Source organism: Octodon degus, unplaced genomic scaffold (assembly GCF_000260255.1).
Source record: "Octodon degus isolate 3935 unplaced genomic scaffold, OctDeg1.0 scaffold00027, whole genome shotgun sequence".
NCBI lineage: Eukaryota > Metazoa > Chordata > Mammalia > Rodentia > Octodontidae > Octodon > Octodon degus.
Window position 1 is genome coordinate 5,654,238 of NW_004524603.1, and position 11,919 is coordinate 5,666,156.

The 11,919-nt window shown below is 55.4% G+C and overlaps 1 protein-coding gene across 1 annotated transcript; it reads left to right on the top strand.

The window, feature by feature from the left end:
- The first annotated feature begins 739 nt into the window (after window positions 1–739).
- On the top strand, window positions 740–11,876 carry Atg9b (autophagy related 9B). Its single transcript, XM_004629072.2, has 15 exons — window positions 740–815; window positions 3,139–3,754; window positions 3,856–3,899; window positions 4,039–4,103; window positions 4,267–4,428; window positions 6,722–6,863; window positions 8,065–8,819; window positions 8,912–9,065; window positions 9,248–9,427; window positions 9,813–10,049; window positions 10,309–10,442; window positions 10,543–10,642; window positions 10,731–10,854; window positions 10,937–11,077; window positions 11,218–11,876. Exons 2-14 carry the CDS (start codon window positions 3,199–3,201, stop codon window positions 11,062–11,064), a joined length of 2,781 nt encoding a protein of 926 aa, XP_004629129.1. The 5' UTR covers window positions 740–815; window positions 3,139–3,198; the 3' UTR covers window positions 11,065–11,077; window positions 11,218–11,876.
- The last annotated feature ends 43 nt before the right edge of the window (window positions 11,877–11,919 follow it).

An 11,919-nucleotide genomic window follows, 5' to 3' on the forward strand; every position in this document is an offset into this window, starting at 1 on the left:
GCAGGAAAAAATGCCCTTTGCAATTGCACTGAATTGAGAGTGGTGGTGGGGAGGCTGTCGGTGGATGCGTACGATGAGGCTGAGGACTCAGGGTGCACGGGGAGGGGCCCTAATATGTTTAGGGTACTGAGTGGGTGATATCAGGGGAGTGAGGTGAGGGACAGACTAGACAAAACCACACAGAAGCCATCTTGACAGAAGTCTCAGAAGATGATGGGGATTCCCTGATGCCCTTATAATTCAGGATTCCATTTTGCTGCCGGTACAAGGGGTGGGTGCTGTTCCCGTAGCTCTGTCTCCTGCTCAGCCATAAAGGTATGCAAGTCTTGAGCTCCTGGGACAGTTCCTCTTCCAGAAAAGAGACACAGAAGGAGAAACACAAGCTCATGTGGATTCCATTTGTGGACAGTTCCGCGACTGCTGCCACATTCCTCCAGTAAACAGTTTAGGAAGCACTGTGTTCCTCCGCATTTCGCGGGTGCTGGCCTACATCAGCCCCTGGGCCTGAACCGGGAGGCCCTGACACCTGCTGGCTGAGTCAGTATCTCAGGCATGGTCTTCAGCAGGGCACCTGTGATTCAGGGCCTCAAGAATGGCGTTGGGCAAGCCACCAGACCAGCTGCCTGGGTCTCCTCCTCCTTGTTGAGGTGACAACAGGGAACTTACCTCGGGCAGCTCATCTCCAGGTTCCCAAACTAGCCTTCCTCCTCATCTTGGACGACTGCTGTCTGCTCTGCGGGTCCAGACCACATGCTGCTCAGGGACCTGAGGAAACTGGATCAGACACAGAAGAGAGGGCATCAAGGTTCAGGAAGGTAAGGAAGGAAATGTAAGGATACCCTAAGGAACCTGGCTTTTCTACTTTAAGTTCCCAAACTGCTTTTTAAGGATAGCTGCCTTTTCTTTTTTCTGTTTTGTCTTTTTGAGACAGGGTCTCCCTGTGCAGTTCAGTCTGGCCTTGAGCTTACTTTGTAGCCCAGGCTGATCTCGAACTCCCAGTGATCCTCCTGCCTCAGCCTCCAGAGTGCTAAGGTTATAGGTGTGTGGCACCATGTCTGGCCTATCTGCCTTTTCTTCCTTCACTCTTTTCCTTGGTCTCCCCCATCTGGCTGAAAACTCAGACAGTTCCCCCTTTTCTCTCCTTTAGCACCCTCAGACATGTCTGTCTGTCTGTCTGTCTGTCTGTCTGTCTGTCTGCCTGTCTCAGTCTCCCTCTCTATGTTATCTAATGGTTGAACCCAGGGGTGCTGTTCCAGTGAGCTACATCCCCAGCCTTCCTTTTAATTTTTAATTTTTATTTTGAGGCCAGATCTCACTAAGTTTCCCAGATTGGCTTGAATTTGTGATCCTCCGCCTCAGCCTCCCAAGTAGCTGGGATCACAGTCATGTGCCACCACACACAGTTCAGCCTTTTCCTTGACTTTCCTTTTGTGGTAGTGGGGATTGGACGCAGGTCCTTTGAGCGAGTGAGCTGTACCCATAGCCCTTTTTGTATATTAATTTGAGACAGGGGCTGGGGAGATGGCTCAGTGGAATAGGCGCTTCCCTGGCAAACACAAGGGCCTGAGTTCAATCCCTGGTTCCACCAAAATAAAAAAAAAATAAAAAAAAATGATTTTTTTAAAAAAAATTGAGACAAAGTCTCCCTAAGTCGCTAAACTGCCCACTCAGGGCTGGAATCTGTAAATGCCCTTGCTTCAGCATCTCTGAGCTCCAGGGTTACAGGCATGGACCACCACACCTGGCTTTGTCTCTGTTTTGAGTTTTCCCTGTTGTTCATTAGATGTGAGGGTGAAGGGAAGAGAAATAAGATTATTTACTTCTTTATGTTTGTCTTTCTGAGACAGGGTTTCTGTGCACATTTTAGGCTGGCTTTGAACTCAGTGACCTTCTGCCTCCGTGCTGTGGTTATAGCCACAATCCCAGCAAGGCCTGAGTGCTATAATCCTTGAGTGCTGGTTTATAGGAGTGTGCCACCACCCAATCTTTTTTAAAATTATTTTTTGAGACAGGGTCTCACTCTGTAATTCAGGCTGGCTTTGAACTAGAGGCAGTCCTCTTGCCTCATCCTCCCAAGTGCTGGGGTTATAGGCCTTCCCCACCATACTATTTTAAGAAATAAAAGATTTAAGCTGGGCATGGTGGTGCATGCTTGTAATCCCAGCACTCGGGAGGCTGAGGTAGGAGGATCACTGAGTTTGTTAGTCCAGCCTGGGCTACAAAGTGAGCTCAGGGTCAGCCTGAACTGCATATCAAGACCCTGTCTCAAAGAGACCAAAAAGAAAAAAAAAAAGAAAGAAAGGATTTAGAGCCAAGAGTGGTGACATGTATCTCTAATCCCAGCACTTTTTTTTTTTTTTTTTTTTTTGTATTTGGTGCAGGATCTCACTATGCAGTTTGGACTCAGTGATCCTCCTGTCTCAGCCTCCCCAACAGTGGGATTACAGGCACGCGCCACCATGCTGGGACTCTGTGGCTAGCTTAGTGCACCCAGGGGTGGGGCTGAGGCAGCATGCTGTACTGGGGATTAAACCAGGTCCCTGCAGTTGCCCAAGCAGGCGCTTAGTTGCTGAGCTATCTCGATATCTTGCCCCACCCTAATCCCAGCACTTGGGAAGCTGAGGCAGGAGGATCATTGTGGGTTCAAGGTGATCATGAACTATATAAAGAGTTGCTATCTCAAAAACAAAATTTTGTCTCCTAAAACAAACTTTTTGGCTGGGGCAATATGCTTGCCTAGCAGATTTAATACCTTCTTGTGGCTGGGCCCTGTCATCCTTTAATGGGATCTTGCTGTTTTATTTTGGTTGAGGTTTATTTATTTGTTTATTTTGTTTTGTTTTTGGTGCGAGGACATTCCAGCTTGGTTCTACTGCTGAGCCAAATCCCCCGCCCCCTTGCTGCTTTATTTTGGCTGCTGCTCTCTATCTGTGGTCCCTCAAGGTCTGAAGCTGTCCCAGCGAGCCCTTGAGCCCCTCCATCCTGGCTGGTGCCCCTCCCAGGCATGCATTGGCTCCTGATGCCCTGCCCTGGGGTGTGGGTGATCGCACAGGTGATCAGGAGCTGGGATGCCTCAGGCCTGCCCAGCCTGAGTCACCTGGTGTTGTTGTCATTGTCCTTTGGCTGCTCAACCCGCAGACCTCTGTGTGACCAGTGGCAGCCCCATCCCTCTAACTTCTTCGGAAGAGCCTCGGCCTGATGGTGAGACGAATGGGCTTGGGGGGGAGCCCGGGGCGGCTGAGGCACTGGGGAGACCCCGGCCCTGGCTCTGGGCCACCCCTGGTTTCCATGCCACCACTGCTGCTGCCACCTGCTCCTCCAGGACGGGCACCTGGGGGAGGGAGGGTCTCTGTCTTCTCTCTGCCCTCTGTCCCCCATACAAGAAGTTCTCCCTCTTCACTGTTCCCTGCGACCCCTGGGTCCCCGTGCTGGGGGCTGCAGGGGACAGGGGCTCCTCAGCCCTGCCACACAGCCCTGCCTATCCCAGCCACCACTCCAAAACGGGCACGGCCTGCACCAGTGCCCAGCTCTGCTCCCTCTCCCTGGAGACCCCAGTCTGCCCCCTCCTTGGCCTCGTCTGCCCCCTCTCCCTCACACTGCTGCGCCCAGGACCCTCGTGGGCTGCGGATAGGTCCTCTGGTCTCAGAGCAGGATTATGAGAGGCTGGAGGACTGTGACCCAGAGGGGTCCCAAGACTCTCCACTCCACGGGGAGGAGCAGCAGCCCCTACTTCACGTGCCTGAAGGGCTCCGGGGTGAGTGCAGGGGACAGGCTGGGGACTGAGGACTCGTTTGAGCCAGGTGAAGGCTTAGTGCCAAGGTTACGATGTTTTGACGGGGTCCTCTCTGTTCCCAGGCTCCTGGCACCACATCCAGAACCTGGACACGTTCTTCACCAATATATCCTTTGTGCTGGCTGCCAGAGCTGGCACGAGCTGGCGTGGCCTTGGCGCAGACTGAGTGGGCACTGGGCTTGTGGGGGAGGGGCGCCCTTGGGACGGGCGCGCTGTGCCCTGCTTTCTTGCTTGACTCGGGCCACATGTATAGTTACCACCGGCGGAACGGCTTCGCCTGCATCCTTCTGGAGGACGTTTTCCAACTGGGGTGAGAGGCTGCCCAGCCCCTCGCTCTGTCCTGGGCGCCTGCCTGCATCTTCCTTCCTAGCACCGTTGCTTCTAGTCTGTCAGCCCAGGGCTCCAGAGGAGTTGGGGTGCAAGGGGAGCCTCAAGCCTGACCCTTGCCTCTTCCCCACACTCCCCTCCCGCAGACAATTTGTTTTCATCGTCACCTTCACAACCTTTCTCCTTCGCTGTGTGGATTATGATGTTCTCTTTGCCAATCAGCCCAACAACTATACAAAACCCAGGCTGGGCCAGGGCAAAGTGACCTTGTCGGATGCCATCCTACCCTCTGCCCAGTGTGCAGAGAGGTGAGTGACGGTGAGGTGGGGTCTCTTGGGGCTGGAGGAGTAGACAGACACACTCTCTTTGCTCTTTACCTTGGTAGCTCTCAAAGTGGCCTCAGGATTTAAAGCGTAGTGGGTTTTGGTTGGTTTTTGAGTCAGGATTTCACTATGCAGTTCAGGCTGAACTTGTGCTCACTTTTGTAGCCCCTAGGCTGATCTTGAACTCTTATAATCCTCCTTTCTCAAAAACAAAACAAAACAAAACAAAAAACCCCAAACTCATCCTCCCAAGTGCTGGGATTATGGGCGTGGCTGCCTTCTGGTGTTTGTGCTGAGACAGGATCTCACTATATAGTTAAGACCGGCCTTGAGCTCCTGGTGGTGAGTCTCTTGCTTTGGCCTCCCAAGGGCAGGGATTACAGCTCCGTACTTTAAGCTACATGCTTAGCTTAAAGTATACTAAAAAAGAAAAGCGCATGTGCGTGTGTCTGTGTGTGTGTGTTGCTGGTGATTAAACCCAGGCCTTTCACACTGAGCTGCATTCTGCAGACTTTTTTGGGGGGGAGGGGACTGGGAATCAAACACAGGAACTTGTGCTTGCCAGGAAGGAACTTGTCCTACTGAGCCCTAAATGTGTGTTTTTTTTTTTTTTTATTTTTTTTTGAACTGGGGATTGAACTCAGGTCCTTGCGCTTGCCAGGGAAGCGCTTATTCCACTGAGCCATCTCCCTGGCCCCCCCTAAATGTGTGTGTGTGTTTTTTTAATTTTTAAAAAAATTTTGTTTATTTATGTGTGTGTGTGTGTGTGTGTGTGGCCAGCTCAGCCCACCAGGGGGCGTGGCTGGCTGGCATGTGGAGCTGGGGGATTGAACAGCGGTCCCTGTGCTTTGTTCAGCTTGTTTTAAGTAGGTGCTTTAGACCACTGAGCCATCTCACCAGCCCCAAATGTTTTTTTTTAATATTTATTTATTTTTATTTATTACATTTATTTATTGTGTGTGTGTGTGGCCAGCTCAGCCCACCAGGGGGCGGGTCTGGCTGGCATGTGGTGCTGGGGATCGAACCGCCTGTGCTTTGCCAAGCTTGTTTCAAGTAGGTGCTTTAGACCACTGAGCCATCTCTCCAGCCCCTCAAATGTGTGTTTTTTTAAAAAAGTTTTTTCTCGATATTTATTTATTTGATACAGGGTCTTGCTACACAGCTCAGACTCTTAGTGATCCTCCTGTCTCAGCCTCCCCTGTGCTGGGATTATAGGTGTGGGCCACCATGCCCAGTTCTGGGGTCTGCATGGTGTGCTCAGAGTTTCAGGACTGGCATGGCATGAGGTACCAAGGATCGAACCTGGGTCCTTGTGCTTGCCAGGCAGGCTCTTAGACTGCCGAGCTATCTCCCCAGTCCTTGTTCCTTTTTTTTTTTTTTTTTTGGTGGGGGGAAGGGTCTACAGGGTGTTCAGGGTCTTACTACTAGATCAGACTCATAGTGATCCGCCTGTTTACAGCCTTCCAAGAGCTGGGATTACAGACCCCTTTCTTCTTGTGGAACCAGGGATTGAACTCAGGCCTTGCACTTGCCAGGCAAGCACTTATTCTACTGAGCCATCTCCCCAGCTCCCTCTTGTTTATTTTTTTGAGACAAGATCTTGGTATGTAATCCAAGCAGGCCTGGAACTCAGGGTGATCCTCCTGCTTTAGCCTCCTGAGTGCTGGGATTATAGGCATGGGCCATGACACCCTGACCTGAATATAATTTGGAATACACTTGAGATTGATTGAGAACCCCAAAGAGCCTTTATTTTGAAGAATTATGTCTGACTTATACTTACCTTACTAGAAATTCAAGCTGAGGAAATCTCTAACCTTTTATTTTTTCATGTTGGGGATCAAACCCAGGGCTTGGAGCATGCTAGACAAAGGCTCTACCATTGAGCTGCACTCTGAGCCCTGGACCTGAGGGTGCTTCAAACCTGGGCTTTGGGCTGGGGAGATAGCTCAGTAGAATAAGCGCTTGCCTTGGGAGCACAAGGTCCTGGGTTCAATCCCTGGTGCAAAAAAAAAAAAAAAAGCAAGCAGCCTGGGCTTGTACCGGGTGTGATGTCTTAGCACATCCTACAGGGTCTGGAGACCTCACACACTCATGGGTGAATGAGAGTGCAAATGGCAAGAGATACTAGTGTTTTGCAACAAAAGTGTTGGCTTTGCAGACACTTGTGAGGGCCTCTTTGGGGATCCCCTTTCTGGGCCCCACTGTGAGGCCTGTTGGTGTGCTGGTGTTGGTCTTATTCTTGGGTTTCTCACCTCCCGCCCATGTCTCCACACAGGATCCATGCCAGCCCATTGCTGGTGTTCCTCCTCTTCTTGGCTGCCTGCTACTGGCTGTTCCAGCTGCTTCGCTCTCTTCGCAGCCTCTTCAGCTACTGGGACATCCGGGTGTTTTACAGGGAGGCCCTGCACATCCCCCCGGTGAGCTGTGCCAGCAGCGTTGTCTGCTGTGAGTGGGTGGGAAGAGAACAGAAAGAGGGCAGCGTGGTGACACTGGGTGCCAGAGGTGGGCATTGCCACTTGCAGAGCAGAGCCCTTGGCCTGTGGAGCTTCCTTTATTTAGATGAGTCATGGAAGATGATTTAGAGTCACATGCTCTTGGTGCAAACAATGGGTGCCTAGAGGAAGGGCTGCGCCTGGCTTCTAGAGCAGTGGGAGTTGGAGCTGGGCTTGGAAGGTCAGGATGGAGTCAGGAAGGGCGGTCCTGACTCCAGTGCAGGGCATGTGCCGGACACATTTCGAGCCTAAAACTGAGCCTGCAGGGCCTTGTTGGTTTATCCCTGTTCCCTGCTCAGGCTGTCTGTCTGCCCTTCCTTTCCTCTCTACCTTGCTGCTGTTGCTGTGGCTACTGGTTTTGGAGCTAAGTAGCACAAGTCCCTTGCTCACTCTGGGAAGTTCGGGGCTTTGACACACCCTCCCCCAGCACAAGTGGAGGGTTCTAGAAGGTGCAGGGGTAGGGGGACACCAGGCATGGAGCAAGGAGAAGACAGGAGGCCGGTGGAGCAGATGGACAGTGGGAATGTGACCATTGTTCCTCCAGGCCCTGTTGATTCCTCCCTCCTCTTTTCCTGTTCCTTCCTGTCCAGTTCCTTCAGAGGCAGGGGAGACATTTGTATGAGCTGGAGAGGCTGCCCAGGCTGAGGTGGGGTCTGCAGCTCTCTAGGGAGGTCTGGCAGCATCCTTGCCCCTATTCAAAGACTCAGCTGGGGTCTTGGAAAGCTAACATGATGCCAGAGTCCAAGTAACCAGGAGTGGGGTGGCACTGGGGACCTCAAAGCTTATCAGAGCAGCAGCCGTGGAGGCCTGGGATCGAGAGGAAATGGGAAGCGGAGGGTCTCTCAGGAGCTCCAGTTCTTAAAGAGCTGAGAAGCCAGGTCAGATACCCAGAGTCTGCTACAGAGATGTCACTGGGAAGCACACAGCTGAGGGCCACATGAGTGGCAAGGGTGGCAGGCACAGGGCGATGCTGAGAAGGGTGAGAGAAAGTCACAAGTGCTCCTGGCGGGTAGGGGTGGAGAGAAAGCCACCTAAACGCGGCTAGGGGCAGGGACCTTGCTTTGGTCTTGGTGAACTGAGGGGAGCTAGGGCAGCAGCTGCTCACCGCTGCCCCCTCCCACGGTAGGAAGAACTCAGCTCTGCGCCGTGGGCGGAGGTCCAGGCGCGGCTCCTGGAGCTGCAGCGCAGCGGGGGGCTGTGCGTGCAGCCGCGGCCGCTCACTGAACTGGACGTGCACCACCGAATCCTACGCTACACCAACTACCAGGTGGCGTTGGCCAACAAGGGTCTGCTGCCGGCCCGCTGCCCACTGCCCTGGGGGGGCAGCGTAGCCTTCCTCAGCCGCGGCCTGGCGCTCAACGTGGACCTGCTGCTCTTCCGCGGCCCCTTCTCGCTTTTCCGCGGAGGCTGGGAGCTGCCCGACGCCTACAAGCGCAGTGACCAGCGAGGCGCCCTGGCGGCGCGCTGGGGGCGCACAGCGCTGTTGCTAGCTGTCGTGAACCTGGCGCTGAGCCCGGTAGTGCTGGCCTGGCAGGTGCTGCGCGCCTTCTACAGCCACGCGGAGCTGCTGCGGCGCGAGCCCGGCGCCTTCGGGGCGCGGCGCTGGTCCCGCCTGGCGCGCCTGCAGCTGCGCCACTTCAACGAGCTGCCGCACGAGCTGCGCGCGCGCCTGGCCCGCGCCTACCGTCCGGCCACCGCCTTCCTGCGCGCCGCCGAGCCCCCCGCGCCCCTGCGCGCGCTGCTGGCCCGCCAGCTCCTCTTCTTCGCCGGCGCACTCTTCGCTGCGCTGCTGCTGCTCACCGTCTACGACGAGGACGTGCTCACCGTCGAGCACGTGTTTACCACCATGACCGCGCTCGGGATCGTGGCTACCGTGGCCAGGTGCCAGTCGCGTGCATCCCCGGGCTGGGGGTGAGGGTGGGAGTGGAGGTGGGCTCTTCCGCCGGTCCTCTAACCCCCGCTTCGGCCTGCAGGTGTTTCCTCCCAGAGGAGCAGGGGCAGGGGCGACCTCCACAGCTCCTGTTGCAGGCGGCGCTGGCCCACATGCACTACCTCCCGGAGGAGCCCAGAGCTGTTGTCAAGGACAGCGACTATCGGCAGATGTCGCAGCTGCTGCAGTACCGAGCGGTAAGGCTCTGGATCTGCAGAGGGCTGCCTCCATGTGGCCGCACAGGAGATCCCCAGAGCCTGTGCGATGACTGGGTTGGAGGCTCCCGGTCCTGGAAAGCGTCCCTGGGGTTCCTTGGTTCCATCTCCTGTGTGTGCCCCCAAGGACCGCTGCTGAGCCCTACCTACCTCTTCTTCTCCAGGCTTCCCTCCTGGAAGAGCTGCTGTCCCCACTCCTCACTCCGCTCTTTCTGCTCTTCTGGTTCCGTCCTCGAGCGCTGGAGTTTATCGACTTTTTTCATCACTTCACTGTGGATGTGGCCGGGGTCGGGGACATCTGCTCCTTTGCTCTCATGGATGTGAAGCGCCATGGCCACCCTCAGGTTGGCGCCCTGGTGCCCGCCCCTTCATCAGAGCAGACTGAGTTCCAAGCCCAGCTCCCTTCCTTGCTTGCTGCCTGTGACCTTAAGCAAGTCTCTGTACTCTGATGTACAATGACAGGACCAGCACACAGGCTTGTCCTGAGGATGACAGGACATCTTTAGAGCTCTTTGCAGAGTTGCTATGGATGCAGAGCCCAACAGAGGACTGGAGAGTGGGTGGGGTCACAAGGGGACTGCAGGGGGCGGGCACAGAGAAGGCTGAGTCTGGGCCCAGGTTCTGCTCGGTGGCTGTGTTCTGAATGACCCGAAGTGTGGAACATGTGTGTCCCTGCCCTGCCCCTCCCCTGAGAGGCGCAGGCACCTCAGCACCAGTCCTTCTTTGCAGTGGCTTTCAGAGGGACAGACGGAGGCCTCCACAGCCCAGCGTGCTGAGAATGGGAAGACTGAACTCTCCTTGATGCGGTTCTCGCTGGCGCATCCACAGTGGCGCCCCCCAGGGCACAGCTCTAAGTTCCTTGGCCACCTTCGGGGCCGGGTACAACAAGATGCAGCGGCCTGGGGGGCCACCTCCGCTCGAAGCCCCCCAACCCCTGGGGTGCTCAGCGACTGCACCTCACCTCTGGTGAGTCCCAGGCCTAGCCTATTCCTCTGTCATTCTCAAAGGTACTGACCATTGGTTTTGCTATGTGGTTCAGGCTGGCCTTGAACTCACTGTGTAGCCCACGCTGGCCTCAAACTCATGGCCACCTCCCTGCCTCAGCCTCCTGAAAGTTGGGATTACAGGCATGTGCCACCAGGTCCAGTTTCCTGCCTCCTTTAGATTTCTGTTCCCTCCCTTCCTGTCCTCTCTGCTGACCTCCTCGGCTTTCCTCATTTAGCAGCCAGATGCCTTCCTGGCCAACCTCTTGGTGAACCCTATCCTGCCCCCGAGGGATGTGAGTCCCACAGCTACCCGTCCAGCCGCTGCCACAGCCAGCGTTCTTGCCTCCATTTCCCGAATTGCTCAGGACCCCAGGTGAGTGGTGCAAGCCCGGATGCAGGGGAAGCGCAGGCAGGCTCTCTCCCTGGGGTGCCCATGTCTTGACCTGCTTGACCTGGTACACCCCTTGTTCCAGCTGTGTGTCCCCAGGAGGCGTCACGGGGGGCCAGAAGCTACTCCAGCTCCCAGAGCTGGCCTCTGCGGAGATGAGTCTGCATGCCATCTACCTGCACCAGGTGAGCAGATGGATGCTGGGAAGATATGGGAGGAAGCCCTTTGAGCTAGCTCAGGGCAGAGGGGCCTCACTCCTCTTCCTCTGCGTAGCTCCATCAGCAGCAGCAGCAGGTGCTGTGGGGAGAAGCCTCGGCCTCCTCACCGTCCAGGGCCTGGTCTAGCCCCTCACAGCCAGCGTCGCCTGATGAGGAGAAGCCATCCTGGTCAAGTGATGGTGAGCAGAGCAGGTGCAGGGGGCTGATCCTGGCGGATGTGGGCCATCGTGGCACTACCCAGCTGATGGCTTTTGTTACCAGGCTCCAGCCCTGCCTCCAGCCCCAGACAGCAGTGGGGAAAGCTGAGGGCCCAGAATCTGTTCCCTGAAGACTTTCAGAAGACCACAGACACCCAGGGGGAGCCTGGCCAGGCCCCTGACACCGACTGAGCCAGCGTCTTTGGTATTGCTCACTTTGGAAGGAAGGCCCGGGCAGGAAATTAGCCTTGGAGGGATGGGACCGCTCATGGCTTGGGGTGCTGGGGGTGGCCTCTGTAGAGTGTGGGCTCTGGATGCTTTCCAAGTGCCTTCTTCTCCCCCCAGATTCCTGGCTCCTGTAGGTGCAGCAGATTGGACGGGGTGGCGTAGAAGGACACGAAATGTCATCTTTACGGAGATGAAAGGCCCAGATGCTTTCCTGAGACAGGACCTGGGGTTATGGAGGAACTTGGCCCAGAGAACAGAGAAAGAAGCACCGACTGTGGCAGTGAGAGTCAAGTGTTGGAGACAGTCCCCACACAAAGGACTAAGAAGGGGTCACCTATCCAAATGCCTGGCTGTCCAGGAGAAGTTGCATGGGAAATCCCCAAGTATCCTCAGAGTGCCAGGGCAGGGCCCAGGCAATCCATGGCACATGGCCTGAGACCCAGGTTGTGTGCTGCTGACCCCCCTCATGTTCACGGGGGCTTGGGGGATGGGGCCTCGTATGTGGAAAGACTCGAGGGGCTAATGTTTGGGACTTTATGGCTGCTGAGCAGTCTGCGGGAGTGGGCGTGCCTCACGCTGCGTGACAGCAGCAGTCAGAACTGCTCCCATGTCCCAGATGGCGCTTCTGGCAGCCGACGGCGCCACCTGCCTTTGCAATAAAGCCCCAGGGAAGAACACAGGAGAACTGTCTGTGGTTGGCTGGAGGCTGTTTTTATAATGCTGGTTCATGTGCCGTGTGTAGGACTTGATGTTCAAGAATTACCGGCCCCACATCTGTACAAGTCAAAACACAAAACTCGCCTTTTATAGTTGTAATCC